The sequence below is a fragment of the Diceros bicornis genome, chromosome 14 (assembly GCF_020826845.1).
Source record: "Diceros bicornis minor isolate mBicDic1 chromosome 14, mDicBic1.mat.cur, whole genome shotgun sequence".
NCBI classification, from domain to species: domain Eukaryota; kingdom Metazoa; phylum Chordata; class Mammalia; order Perissodactyla; family Rhinocerotidae; genus Diceros; species Diceros bicornis.
Genome location: NC_080753.1, coordinates 14,369,163 through 14,383,532, shown reverse-complemented (window position 1 = coordinate 14,383,532; position 14,370 = coordinate 14,369,163). Strand labels below are relative to the sequence as shown.

Below are 14,370 nucleotides of genomic sequence, written 5' to 3'. Positions count from 1 at the left end.
ATGCCGGGAGAGCAGTTAGGAGGCACCTGCGGGGATTCCAGGCCGGGGGGTACAGCAGCAGACGCCCTGCGCTAGGTTGGCGCCAGAGCAATGGACAGAAGATACATTTGGAGAGTTGTGAGTGATGGAATCGATCGAACCAGCTGATGGACTGGCTGTGGGATGATTCACGAGTTCCTTCTGGAATCTCATCTGTACTCTGTAGCCCTCCACGGTTTCAGAATTCTGCAGTGTGTTATCTTGTTTGATCCTCGTCACCATCTCATGAGATGGGCAAGGAAAGTGGATGAAGAAACAGGTTCAGAAGTTAAGTGACATGGGCCATTTCTCAGCTCTCCCAGTGTCCGCACCCCAGCCCAGCCACCAAAAGCCACCTCAGGTCTACACGGCCGTCAGACCCTCCCAGGGCTACATCCCTACTGGTAAGAAGCCACTCCCTTGATCTCTTTCTCCTGCAGTCACAACAAGTGCAGTCACACGCAAACACTCAACAGCTGTGCTTGGACTCAAATCCTCTCCATTGCTTCCCCTCATCTGCCATCTTCCTGCTTTTGAGCCGAAAGGAAATTTGTTTGGCTCCTTCTGCTTCCCACAGAGCTATGGAGGTTGGAGCTTTATGTTCTCCCAGGAGGCTAGCAACAAATTGATGTTTTGGATTTTTTTCTTTTTAAATCTCGGATTGCTCACCAATTCTTATAAAAATCCTCTCATTACTCAAGTTGGAGCTCCCCTCTTTCAGCACCGCCCGTCTCACGTGAGCTCTCAACAAGAACGGCAATGGTGCGGTGATAACATATTACAAGTGCTGAGAAGAGTACGACTCCGCTCGTCTCTGAGCCATCAGACCAGGGAGGTGACTCTGGTCACAAGTCACAGCAAAATGCCTGCAGAGACCAGGTGGGTCACAAAAATGAGCAAAGTGGTCCAGGTGTCTTAGGACAGATCGTTTCCACATAGCGGTCCGCTGCATTAAACAGGTAATAGTCTTCACTTCCATAATATACTTTCCACCATTTTTTCCTTAAACGTATCGCCCTCTTGGTCTATCTTTCACATTTCCACTTTGAGAAAGGAACATCCACTTTCTTTTTAACCTTACTGAAAGAAAAATAACAGTTAAAACTGGGATAAATGGCGACTGACAGGTAGTCTCAATGCCAGGGACACACTAGAGAGGAGTGGTGACTGTGGAAAACTGCAGAGTGCATGCCCCAAGGGGGTGAAGGAGGGAGTGGGGAAGGTGCTTCTCAGCTACTGTGGCCACGGGAGGGGTGTAGCCCGATGTGGACAGATTCTTGATATTTCAAAAGCAAAGAGAGAGATCTTTACATGAAATCATCTGATTTAAAAATGTTGGTGACTAATTCAAAAATTTTAAAAACACTTTATGGGCCAACACCAAACTGGCCTAAGAAAACACATTTGCAAGCCAACTATGACCACAGGCCACCAATTTGCAATCTCCAGCCTAGATGACCCCTGACACCTTTCCAACACCAATACTCTGAGTCTTCTTCCTACACCCCCCCATGGAGTATGTCAATACACCCTCCTGTGGGAATTAACCTAGCTGTGGAAGAAAGCACCTTCAATAATGATCTTCCCACTGCAGATGAGTTATCCCATCGCCATCAAAAGTGACACTTGCTTTGCTTATCTCTGATTACAGTTTGAAAAGAAAGCTAAAATAATCAATCGGAGCCTTGGCTGTTTTGACAACCTCTGTTACTGGCTGGCCCTTTTTGGGAGTAACATTCTTACTGACCTCCTGTTTTGCTTCCTATGACTAATAGATATTTTCCTGTTTCCTTTGGTGTCACCTGTAAACAGCTTCTCCTGCCTGCTCCTACATGTTCCCACCTCATCCCAATACTACTGGGCAGTCTCTCTCTGACCTCCTCCCTGTGGCCTGAGCTGGCTGGTGGCCCCTGGTTGCTGCAGTCCCATCTGCTTTCAGATCTCCTTCGAGTCCAGACATCTGCCAACGAGGCTTCTCCTTTGTCTGAAAAATCGGTTGTTTAAAGAGAATCACTGCACAGCCTGGATGCTTCTTTCTCTCTCAGTTTCCTTCTTCGCCATTGAAAATCTGGATTTGTAAAATTTACTTTCTATTGGTTTCTGTGCAGATGGCCAACTCTGTTTTCATATTATTTCGAATCTTTTACAATATATATAAATCCAGAACTTAGGTAGGAGAAAACTACCATAAGCAAAATCAAGAAGCAAATGATTACTTGGGGGAAAACATTTACAATTCAGATCATAAACAAAGAGCTAATCTTGCTAATTGTAAAGAGCTCCTAGAACTTGAGTATAAAAAGATAAAAAATCCAACAGAAGAATGGGCAAAGGATATGAACAGACAATTCACAGAAAAAAGAAACAAAGATGGCCCTTATACATTTAAAAGATGCTCAACCTTACACAGAAGAGAAATGCAAATTAAAACTACAATGAGATACCATTTCCTACCTATCAGATTGGCAAAAATCCAAGCTTGACAACACACTCTTGTGGAGACTTTGGGGGAAACAGGCTCTCTTTCACACACTGCTGGTGGGAATGCAAAGTGAACCACCTCTTTGGAAGGGCAATTTGGCAATTTCTATCCAGATTACAAATGCATCGGCCCTTTGATGCAGCAAGTCCACTTCTGGGAATTTATCTTATAGCCAGTACCTACCACGTTCCAAATGACACGTGTAGAAGGTTATGCACTGCAGCACGGTTTTTAACAAAAAACTAATGGAAACGACTCGAGCTGCTTTCACCTCTAGGCGACTGGTTAAATAAACCATCGTTCTAATACACTGGGGCTCTCCAAGTGTGGCCGTGGGCCAACAGCGTCAGCATCACCCTCGAACGTGCTTAGAAATGCACGTTGTTGCGTATCTACCAGGGCCTCGTGAATCAGACACTCAGAGTATGGCCCAGGAGTTCATGTGTCACGGCATCTCCGGGTGACTGGGACGCACGCTAACATTGAAGAAGCACCGATGTACACAACGGAGCTGTTTTAAAAAATCAGACAGAAATGAAGATCAAGAGCAGGTAAAACTGGTCAGGAGACTTGGCAGAACGGTGGCTGCCTCAGGAGGGGTGGTTGACGCGGAGGGGCATGAGGAAGCTGGCGGCGCTGCATCTCGATGGAGGTGATGGTTACGTGGGCGTGCACACGGGTAAAACTTCGTCATGCTGTACTCTTCAGAACGTGTGCACGTCACAGCACGCGCTCTCTCTCTGTAAAATCTCTGAAGAAACTGACAACACTCTACATATCGCTACGATGTGATATCCAGGACACAGTACTTAGTGGAAAAAAGCCAGGTACAGAACAGAACACACAGTATTCCAGCTGTTACGTGAGAAAGGGGAGAAAAGAAAAATATGTATTTGTATTTGCATAAAGAAACACTGGAAGGTGAGGTACAAAATTCGGGAAGGGGACACAGGGGACAACAGTGAAGACCCACAGGGGATGGGAGTCAAAGGAACGGGGGGCAGGCTGCGAATAAGACTTTCACTCTGACTTTTCGTACAGGTTCATACTTAAACCTGTGTATTTTCTATTCAAAAAATATTTTTTTTAATAAATAAATCTTCAAATTCTTCCTGCTTCATACAAATAAAATTTTAAAAGTGGTGTCTTCCCTACTTCATTTCTCTATTTTTTCCCTTAGGGACCCTGACCAGGCATGACAAGACCTGAAGCTCATTTCTGGAGCTGCCACTTGCCTATCATGTGATCCAGGGTCGCTCTGCCTCAGTTACCGGCTTCTGGACAATGAGGATGTACCATCTACCCTTTCTCACAAAGCTGTAAGGATGAAATAGATAGCTGACTTATAAACTGTAAAGTGCTACACAACTAGATGAGATCATCATGACTGCTTCCAACAGAAGGAATCAGAAGCTAAAAGAACAGAACAGTCACCATGAAACAGACACACAAAAATACTCCCATTAGGGTGCTTAATTAGGACAAATAACACAAACGACAACTCTAAGCCATTTATGGGGCACTTGCTCAGTGCCAGGCCCTGTAGTAAACACGTCTCGTAAATGACATCCTGTACCCCTCACAGGAATCCTGAGTATTATCCTGTTTTACAGACACAGCAGTCAGAGGCCAGGAGTGACTGAGCCCCCAGGACCTGCAGCTAGTTAGGGGTGGGCCGGAACCCTAACCATGGGGCTGATGCCAGAGGCCAAAGCTCACCGTCTCCCCACCAGGCCTCTCTGCTTCCTGCCTCCCCTTCAGATCACACCGAGAGTGCACTGGTTAAACCCTGGAGGCTTGCCTGCTCCCTGAGGTGCCAGGGAAAAGAAAGGGGTTGAGGACAGGCAGGGGGCACACAGCGTCGAAGGGGAGCATTCTGACCTCCACCCCTGCCCCGTCTCCCCAGGCTGCCAGGACACACCTTCCGTGGCCTCCCAGCCTGGAAGACGTGGCCAGTGGCGTGTGAACTACAAGCACCATCACGGTCCTCATATGCACACACGCTGCCTGTTATGCTTTGAGTTATGGCTCCCCGGCACCCCTCCCCCGAAAAAGATATGTTAGAGTCCTAACCACCAGCACCTCAGAATGTGCCCTTAATTGGAGATAGGGTCTTTACAGAGGTCATCATGTTAAAACGAAGTCATTAGGGTGGGCCCCAATCCAATATGACTGGTGTCCCTATAACGGGAAATTTGGACACACGGACAGACACGCCTAGAGGGAAGAGGATGTGAAGAGACACAGGGAGAAGACAGCCCTCCACAAGCTAAGGAGAGAGGCCTGGAACAGATCCTTCCCTCACAGCCCTGACACTCTGCCAGTACCTTGATCTTGGACAGCCAGCCTCCAGAACAGTGAGACAATAAATTTCTGTTGTATATAAGCCACCCAGTCTGTGGTACTTTATCATGGCAGCCCAAGCCGACTAACACACACACACACACACACACACACACACACACACACACACACACACACACACTCACATATGCCCTCTCCCTCCCTCCCAGGCTGCCCAGAGAATTGAAGATCTAGCTGAGGAATCTTTGAAGTCACCATTCTAACCCCATATTGCATGATTTGGAATATATTTTCTCCAGTTTTACAGAAAGGTAGAAAAACAAGGAAAGGATAGTTTTATGATGTAAAAATGTGGCAAAAATGAGAAATGTAGTGAAAATGAGAGAAGTGTTAAAGAGAATTTGGAAATAAAAGTGCCCAGCTCCTGAATAGCTTTCTTGATGTACCATTCCTTTTTATAAGGCTGTAATCCTCCCTCTGGCCTTCAAGAAAGAAATATAGCAATAACTGCTCGGGGCCAGGCACACGCTCGGCCCCACTGCGGTTTACACGGCTGAGGCTTCCACACACACCCAGCCTGGGTGGACAACGGGCAGCACGTGAAGAAGGCCGACAGCAGGGAAAGGGGTGAACTTTCTTTTATTAATTCATTGAGAGTCATAAAGGATAAATAATGCCTCAGGATCACATACCAAAAAAGTCTAAAATCATGGTCTTTTTTTAAAATTTGGATTAAAATAACAATGTCAACAAGCCCATTATTAAATTAAGGACAAAAATTATTTCAGTAAGAACAACTGAGTAAGGAAAAAATTATCCTAGCTAGATGGGAGAAGAAAAGATCTGATCAGGAGAAAAGGGAATGGGAAGGAGTAAAATGAGGGGTGGGGTCCAGGTCAGAGGGTCTGTAGGAGGGAAGGGAAGGAGGATCCACCAGGAGGGGAGACCCTGGAAAAGGCAGCGGGAGGCAGCAATTCAAAGCAGCCATTGGCAGAGTTCTGGCCGCTGTTCCTGCCCATCTGGGCCTTCAGGCTGATGGAACAATCAGCACAGCAACTCAGTGGTTCTACCTACTTCAACCTCTGGAAGGTCACACTGAACAGGGTAAATTCTCTGGGCTGTAACAGGGAATTGGACAGAGTCAAGTCTAGGCTGGAAGGGGACACTTCTGAGGTGCTGGCTACATGGATGTGTTCACTTTGTGAAAATTCATCAACACTTATGGTTTGTCCACTTTTTCACACAATTGTTACACTTAAATAATAAGTGCTATGGTCTGAATGTTTGTGTCTCCCCATAACTCACATGTTGGTATCCTAACGCCCAGTGTAATGGGGGTGAAGGTGGGGCCTTTGGGAGGTGCTTAGGTCACGAGGGTGGAGCCCTCACGAATAGGATTAGTACCTAAGAGACCCTACAGAGCTCCCCAGCCCCTTCCACCATGTGAGGACACCACAAGAAGTCTGTGACCTGGAAGAGGGCCCTCACTTGACCGTGCCACACCCTGAGCTTGGATTCCAACCTCCAGAACTGTGAGAAATAAATTTCTATTGTTTATAAGCCACTCAGACTGAATGGACTAAGACAGTAAGTTTAATATGGAATTTCTGTTTACTGGGGAAAAACATCAAGTGCAGGGCTGGCCCTAAGTCCTGGATCAGAGGCTCCCACTTCTTCAGATGGCTGACCAATAAGGCCGGGGACACTGAGGACTCTGGTTTATTTTCTCTCCTTCATAGACAGGACCTTAGGGTCAAAGGGTTTCTTAGTGGCTGTTTGGCCCAAGGGACCGGAACAGAGCCAGGTCTCTGCCTCCCTGGTTGAGTCCCCCCTCTGCCCACCACCCCATTTGAGAAAAACAACCTTCCCACAGCTTCCCTGGGCCCTAGTGCTGCATGGGGTGTGAGCAGCCCAGCCCCTCCCCTGCCCTTACTGGTGTATCCCTGGGAATGTCAATCAACCCTCTGCGCCTCAGTCCCCTTGGTGTAAAAGGATCAGGCCGAGCTACATGAGTCTCAGGTCTCCTCCAGCTGGAGAGGCTACAGGTCTGGTTGGTAGCTTTCGTCTGTAATCAAGTAAGGCTTCCATCTCCAGAGCCACCGCTGCCCACCTATCTCTTCCCTCTTTTGTTGCCTACAAGCTCATCTCACAAAGAGGCGCTCAGTTTGCTATGTGGTGCCAATCTTTCAAGGTCATGACACAAGTATGAGACAAGATGAACTCCCGCCGGCCAGCACAGGGAACAAAAACACACTCTGAGCTTTGGACAAAAGCCTTTGGCCGAATGAAGCCTTAAAACCATCTGTCTGAGGTTGTTTTTACGAGACAGTGTGTCTCATCCTACAGGGGCCGTGAGAACAACGGCCAAGCTATGGTGTGGGAGGCCCCCGGGGTTTTCATTTCCAGCTGCAAAATGCTACACAGCAGCTGGTGGCGATAGAACCATGGAGACCAACAGAGCCAGCGAATGGGTCCTTGTCACATTTGATTACTGCAGAGCAACTCCCCTCTTGAAGAGTCCTCACTCTCGGCCTTCTTGTTCTGGGTGGGCAGCCGCGGGTGGGCTCAGCAAAATGAAAGCTACCAACTCCTACCCACACTGCCTTATAAACGTGTCCATGAGTTCTGAGGAAGCGGCGGGCCCAGCCTGAAACCAAAGCCACCCACTGATACTCCCCACCTCAGACCAAACAGTTATAGAAAAACCAAAATTGGAAGAGAACAGAAAGATGCAAATGAGTTCTGGATTTAGCAGGCTTCCCTGTCTCACCTGTGGGGTTAGAAGCACCGGGTCATTTGAAAGCCCACCTGGAGCTCGTCACCCAGGGCCCTTAAAGCAGTGCTTCTCAGATTTAATGGGCACAGGAACCAGCTGAGGATCATGTTAAAACGAAGGTTCTGGAGCGGTAGGTCTGCAGTGGGGCCTGATAATTTGCATTTCTAACAAGTTCCCAGGTGATGCGAATGGTGCGGGTCTGTGGACAGTTTGAGCAGCAAGCGCACAGGAGGCCTCGCAGGGCTTCTTGTCTTCAGGAGACACTGGGGTTGAGGCAGTGACCATCGGCCTCGATTTGGCAGATGGGGATGGAGACTGAGATATTAAGTGGTTTGCACAAGACAGTTCAGCAAATTAGTGGCACAACCCAAAACAACTTGGTAAGTGCTTAGCGTGTTTGGGGTCACCTGTTCTGGATCAGAAGGGAAGCCAGCAGGCCTTGAGTCTGTCTACGGAAAGGATCAAACCTCTATCCTTTGCTGAGCTTTTACATTCTGTATATTTCTGGCCATAATACTAGATAGTTTATGGTATTTTAATCAGAAAGACTCAGAGTGTCTAATGGTGAGACCGGAAACCTGACACTTTATTCCTGGCCAGAGCTGGGCAGGGTGTACAGTTGCCAGATAAAATGCAGGATGGCCAGTTCAACTTGAGCTTCAGATAAACAAAGTATAATTTCTAGTATAATCATGTCCCATGCATAATCTAGGATATACTTACACACACAAAAAAAGTATTCGCTGTTTATCTGAAATTCAAATTTAACTGGTGGTCCTGGATTTTATTTGAGGGACTTAGCAAATAACAGGGTGGCAGGTGGGAATAAGGAGCGAGGGGGTTTGGTAACAAGGAACATTTCCTGCTTCATCGCTGTCCACCTTAAAGAAAACCACAAGGACACAGCGTGGCAGGCTCTCCACCAGGATGTGCAACTGTGCCGTCTCCTCGTTTAGTTCCTAGCTCTGAACGGAGCTTAATCTTCTGAACTAGCTCATTATAATGTGACAAAATCATACATCCATAGCTGGTGTCATGAGGTGAACTGTGTCCCCACAAATTTCATATGTTCAAGTCCTAACCCCCAGCACCTCAGAATGTGCCCTTCCTTGGAAATCACCGAAGGGCAGATGTAATTAGTTAAGATGAGGTCACAGTGGAGTAGAATGGGCCCCTAATCCAACAGGACTGATGTCCCTATAAAAAGGGGGAATTTGGACACAGAGATTGACAAGCACACGGAGCAAATGCCACACGAAGATGGGTGTTATGCTGCCACAAGCAAGGAACCAGGAGCGAGGGTTGAGGACCGGGACAGACCCTTCCTAGAGCCTTCAGACAGAGCGTGGCCCTGCCGACACCCGTGCTGTGGACTTCTTGCCTCCGGAACTGTGAGATGATAAATTTCTCCACCCAGTTTAAGTTTAAGCCGCCCAGTTTGTGGTGCTTTGTCACCACGGCCCGATACACAAACGCTGGGGGCTGAAGAAGTGGGGAGAGAAGGAGAGGCGGTGAAGCAGAGCAGGCGAGGAAACGCGACATCACCACGAGCTCTTTTCCGTAGAACGCGATCCTCAGCGAGGGACGACACGGGATTTGGAGATGGTAGACCGCTTTGTCTGGGGATAGTCACTGCTCTACTGAAATTCAAATTTTAGATATGGAGTCGAACAAGTTACACGCTATTTAAAGAAGAAACCTCAGAAATCAGAATTTACCCAGGTTATGCAAAAAAGGATACCTTCCCGAGCACTTCCAGCCTTAAAGAGATTTGGGGGAGGATTTTAAAAATCACAGCCTCAACAGAGCCGTTATTGTGAACTTTCTCCCACGAGAAGTTTGCTTTCCTTCAGTACTTACAAACCAAATATTACCATCCTGGGTGCGTGATTAAGGAGCTCGAAACGAAATTAAGCAGGCTATTCCGATTCCATTGTCTCTCTTGATTATTTGCTTGTCATATTTCAAATAGCCCCGAATGGCAAGATTTAAACAAAAGATAGGCTCTTGAGCAATACTTTATCCTCTCTTTCCAAAGTAACTGAAACCTCCTCAATCCAGTATGGACTATAATGCACCTTCACCTGTACCCAGGCCTTGTGTGGCCCGGAGGAGAATTCCAGAAGCAGAATTCAATAACCCCACCCCAGAAAAATGCAAAACCGAGCTGGCTCGGGTCACCCTGGCCTTCGTTCAGTTACTAGAACATGCCAAGGTGTTTGTTTCTCACCTGAGGCCTTTGCACACGCTGATCCCTAAGCCTGGAACATTGTTCCTTTTGCCCAGACCTCCTTCCTATCCCTCCGACACAACTTCCCACACACACTCGGCTCAAACATCAGCTCCTCAGAATCATCTTCTGTCATCACCCTTTTCTTTTTCCTTATCACACAACCTTATATATTTCCTTCACTACCCTTATTACTAAACTATAATTATTTATTGTGTACTTGTTTTATTATCTCTCCCTCCCTAATCAAAGGTCAAGCTCGATGAGTCAGAGATCAGACGAGTTTTAATGGAATCCTTTTTTTTTTTTTTGTGAGGAAAATCAGCCCTGAGCTAATATCCATGCCACTCCTCCTCCTTTTGCTGAGGAAGAGCGGCCCTAAGCTAACATCTATTGCCAATCTCCCTCCTTTTTTTTTTTCCCCCAAAGCCCCAGTAGATAGTTGTACGTCATAGTTGCACATCCTTCTAGTTGCTGTATGTGGGACGCGGCCTCAGCTTGGCCGGAGAAGTGGTGCATCGGTGTGCGCCCGGGATCCGAACCCGGGCCGCCAGTAGCAGAGCACGCGCACCTAACCGCTAAGCCATGGGGCCGGGCCCCAGACACGTTTTACAAATCACTTTACACCCAGGGCCTGGTGCACAGTAGGCACACAAATATTTGTCTGGATTGATCAATTAATTATTTAAAACAAACAAGTGAAGGCATGGTATGATTGACAGAGGGAAGCTCTTTATGCACAGAACCTCCGAGGGCAGCCCTGGAGCACAGTCTAGGCTTCTCATCCTTGCTGTGAGAGGCATGCTTTCAGGATATGACTTGTCTGCTGACTTCTCCGAGAAAGTGTCAAACTCAAAAGCCGATCCTCTGATCACGATCTGGCTTTACAAACAGGCCCCTCCTATAATAAAGGCATGCCCTGGTCACACACACGTCAACTGCTGTGACCCCCAGGACGATACATTCTCATGGTAAATTAATAAAGCAGAGTTGGGTTATGATCTAGCATCCGATATAAATTGACTCCGGGGAGAAATGTAATGAAAATACCAGCACAAAATTTGATAGCTGGATATCTCTTTATAAATTAATAAATTAGCATTCTGACCTTAAAAAAAGAAAAAGCCGGGGCCGGCCTGGTGGCGCAAGCAGTTAGGTGTGTGCACTTCGCTGCGGCAGCCCAGAGTTTTCCCATTCGGATCCCGGGCGCCCACCGACGCACCCCTTGTTAAGCCATGCTGTGGCGGCGTCCCATATAAAGTAGAGGAAGATGGGCACGGATATTAGCCCAGGGCCAGTCTTTCTCAGCAAAAAAAAAAAAAAAAAAAAAAAAGAGGAGGATTGGCTTGGATGTTAGCTCAGGGCTGGTCCTCCTCACCAAAAAAAAAAAAAAAAGAAAAAGCCTATGCATTTTGTATTTACAAAAAGTTTAGAAACTTAGGATTTATGGGTCATAAGAATCAGATGACAGAGAGGATTTTGGCAACACATATACAAAACCTTTAAAATGTACATACTACTTGACCCAGAAATTCCAATAATAGAAATTTATCCTAAGAAAATAATCATGAATGCATGCAATTTTAGTCACAAAAACGTTTACTGTAGCACTGTTTATAATAAAAATTGGAAACTTAAAATATCCAATAATATGGAATTGGATAGATAACTTGTGGTAATCCCTATTAAGAAATACTCTGCAGCTTTTCAAAATATCTTATTGACTGGAATAATAAAGAATGATATGGAAAAAAAATTCATCATATGCTAACACCAAAAAAAAAAATGGGTTATGAATCAACACTCCAAAACGTTAACTCTAATTTTTGCTGCGTGGTGGGGTCATGTGTGATTTTTATCTTCTTACATTTACCTATATTTTATAAACTTCCTCTGCGAGTCATGCATCACTGATGTAAATGTATTTTGAGAAATGTTTATTTAAAAATAAATTTTAACCAGTCACAAAAGGACAAATACTATATGATTTCACATATATGAGGTACCTAGAATAGACAAATTCATAGAGACAGAAAGAAAGGTGGTTGTCAGGGGCTGGGGTGGGGGCAGAATGAGGAGTTATTGTTTAATGGGGACAGAGTTTCAGTTTTGCAGGATGAAAAGAGTTCTGGAGGTGGATGGTGGTGATGGCAGCTCAACAATGTGAGTGTGTTTAATGCCACTGAATTGTACACTGAAAAATGGCTGAGGGGGTAAATTTTATGTTATGTGTATTTTACTACAATTTTTTTAAAAACTAAAAAAAATTAAATCAGTAAATCCTAAGTAGAGCTGGTCTAGAGGTGTCTAACTTAGTCATTAAGATTTTCAAGAGACAGGAGTGGAGAAGGCTAAATTTGACCTTGGACCACACGGCACTGAGCAAGACAATCCATCAGGCCCCCAGGGCTGGAGCTTGCCCTGGGATGAGCAGTGTTTGCCTTGTTTCCTGACAGCGGCGCTGGCCATGGCCTGGCCTGTCTCTTCTTCCCTGAGCATGGAGTTTTCTTCACAGGCCATGGGTTAAGAGATTTGCCCCCAAAGCCCTTCAATGAGTTCCTGATGGAGCCAGGCAGAGAATGGAGTCTCACCCTGAAGTCCAGACAAGTCACCACGCTGCCACAGAATGAAGGACGGGACCAGGTTCAGCTAACACAGGACCAGGTTCGGCTAACACAAATTCCTCTTTTATTCATCAAGAGGGCGCCCAGCGCTTTGGAACTGGGAAAGCAGGGCAATGCCTGGTTCCTGGCGGTGGGACCTGAGGGGTCCCCCCAAGGCTGTGGAGCTGTGGGCCAAGGGCTGGACGTGGCCTGCACTGTATCTTAACAGCAGTAGGATGCTGGACACTGAGTTTAAATATCTAAAAAGATCATACAAATACAGAGGAAGGGGAGGTTTCCAAGTTCTCCCAGGCTAACAGTGCCAGGGAAGGACAGAGTCAGTGCTTCTCTTACCTGCTGTAGGCACGCTAACGTTATACTGAGGTAAAATAAATAGGAAGGCAGTCTTGGCGGTGACCTGTAAAATAAAGGAAAAAGGTTCCGATTTAGCTTCTTGCTCACATCAAAAGAAACTAGTGGAGCCTGCGACCAGCCCCCAGGGCCCCCTTTACATCTCAGACCCACTGGCCTCTCCAGTGAGGCGTTTTACCTAACACAGAGGTAGCACCAGGTTTGCTCTGTTTCTTTAATGACATCCCTCCCAATACCTACACAAAAACAAACAAAGCAATCCCGGGCCCTGGATGGAATCGAGACCTGTGCTCGCTGCAGGTGGAATGCAACAAGCTGTGCTCGGCCGGCTGAGAGCTCACAGGCTAAGGGTACAAATCCGTCTGCCATTCATTCATTCATCCAACCATCCACTCATTCATTCAAGTATTTACTAAGTTAGTTCTACATACCCAGCATTGCGGAACATGGAAACCAGTAGATGAGGTCACAGCCTTCAAGAAGCTTCAGACCTAGGTTTCCCCAGCACATTGGTTGACTGCACACTGCACAGCAGCCCCAAAGTCTAAACCTGAGCTTCAGAAACCGAGAATTCCAGCTGCTAATTTCACATCTACCTTCCTGTGGGGCACGGGGCAAGCCATAACACCCCACACTGCAGGTTTGTTTATTTCGAAAGCTGCTTTTAAAATCTTAATTGTGCCGTGAAAAATCTGCGGTTGTCACCTGGTTATTAATGGCCAAACCAGTACTCTGGCAGTTCAGCCTGCAGGGGAGAGATTCCAAACACGGGGATCCAAAGCCTAGACTCAAGAATCGACTGCCTGGGTTCATGTGCCACCTCTGCCATTTGCTGCTGTGTGACCATGAGCAAGTCACCTTACCCCTCGAGCCTCCACTTCCTGGTCCAGAAAGCAGGGACATTTGTAGGACCCCAGCTGGTCTGGGTGGTGCTGGCCCAGCTGTTGGTGGTATCTGAGGCTCCCCAGAGGTTTCTGATGTGCAGCTGGGGCTGAGCACCACTACCCACACAGTTCTGGAGCATGTGCGGAGGCCAGGTGAGAAGGAGGCCTCTGGAGACACCTCATCATTAAAGAAAGAGTTACTGGTCCTCCTCTGCACAAAAAGCTTTGAAGGACACACCGTGGGTGTGAGGGGAAACACTCTGGGCGTGGCAAAAGCAGCATGCATCATTCCTGACAGCCCAGAGGGAGGTCACTGTGCTGGCCTAGCCTAGAGAGACCACCCTCCCCATTACAGGGCAAAACTCTCCCCGTCAACATGCCCCGTTTCTCTGCAGTGGGGGGTCATTTGCTCTTTGTACCTAGTGATGCACGAGCCTTCCCATGTCTTTGCGCTGCTGCCTTAGCCGTGTTCTGTCAGGCTGGCAGGGACGAAGTCCAATGGGACTAGGCGAGAAGGCGCTCTGGGAACACAACACCCTATCTGGATACACAGGTCTTCCCTCTCCCCACTCCACAGCCTTATCAGTTTGGTGCTCAAGACCTTTTCCAGTGTGTTCCTGACCTCCCTTCCAGCCCAATCACCTGCACAGTCATGTGTCACTTAATGACGGGGACACGTTCTGAGAAATGTGTCGTTAGGT

General features: G+C 47.1%; 1 protein-coding gene across 3 annotated transcripts in view; it reads right to left on the bottom strand.

Annotated features, from left to right (window-relative positions):
* TRAM2 (translocation associated membrane protein 2) overlaps positions 1–14,370 on the bottom strand; it is a 75,796-nt gene that overhangs the window by 23,214 nt on the left and 38,212 nt on the right. For all 3 annotated transcript variants that reach the window (XM_058554166.1, XM_058554165.1, XM_058554167.1), the window contains exon 2: positions 12,768–12,831. In XM_058554166.1, the coding sequence (XP_058410149.1) occupies positions 12,768–12,831 (64 nt within the window). The remainder of the gene's footprint in view (positions 1–12,767; positions 12,832–14,370) is intronic.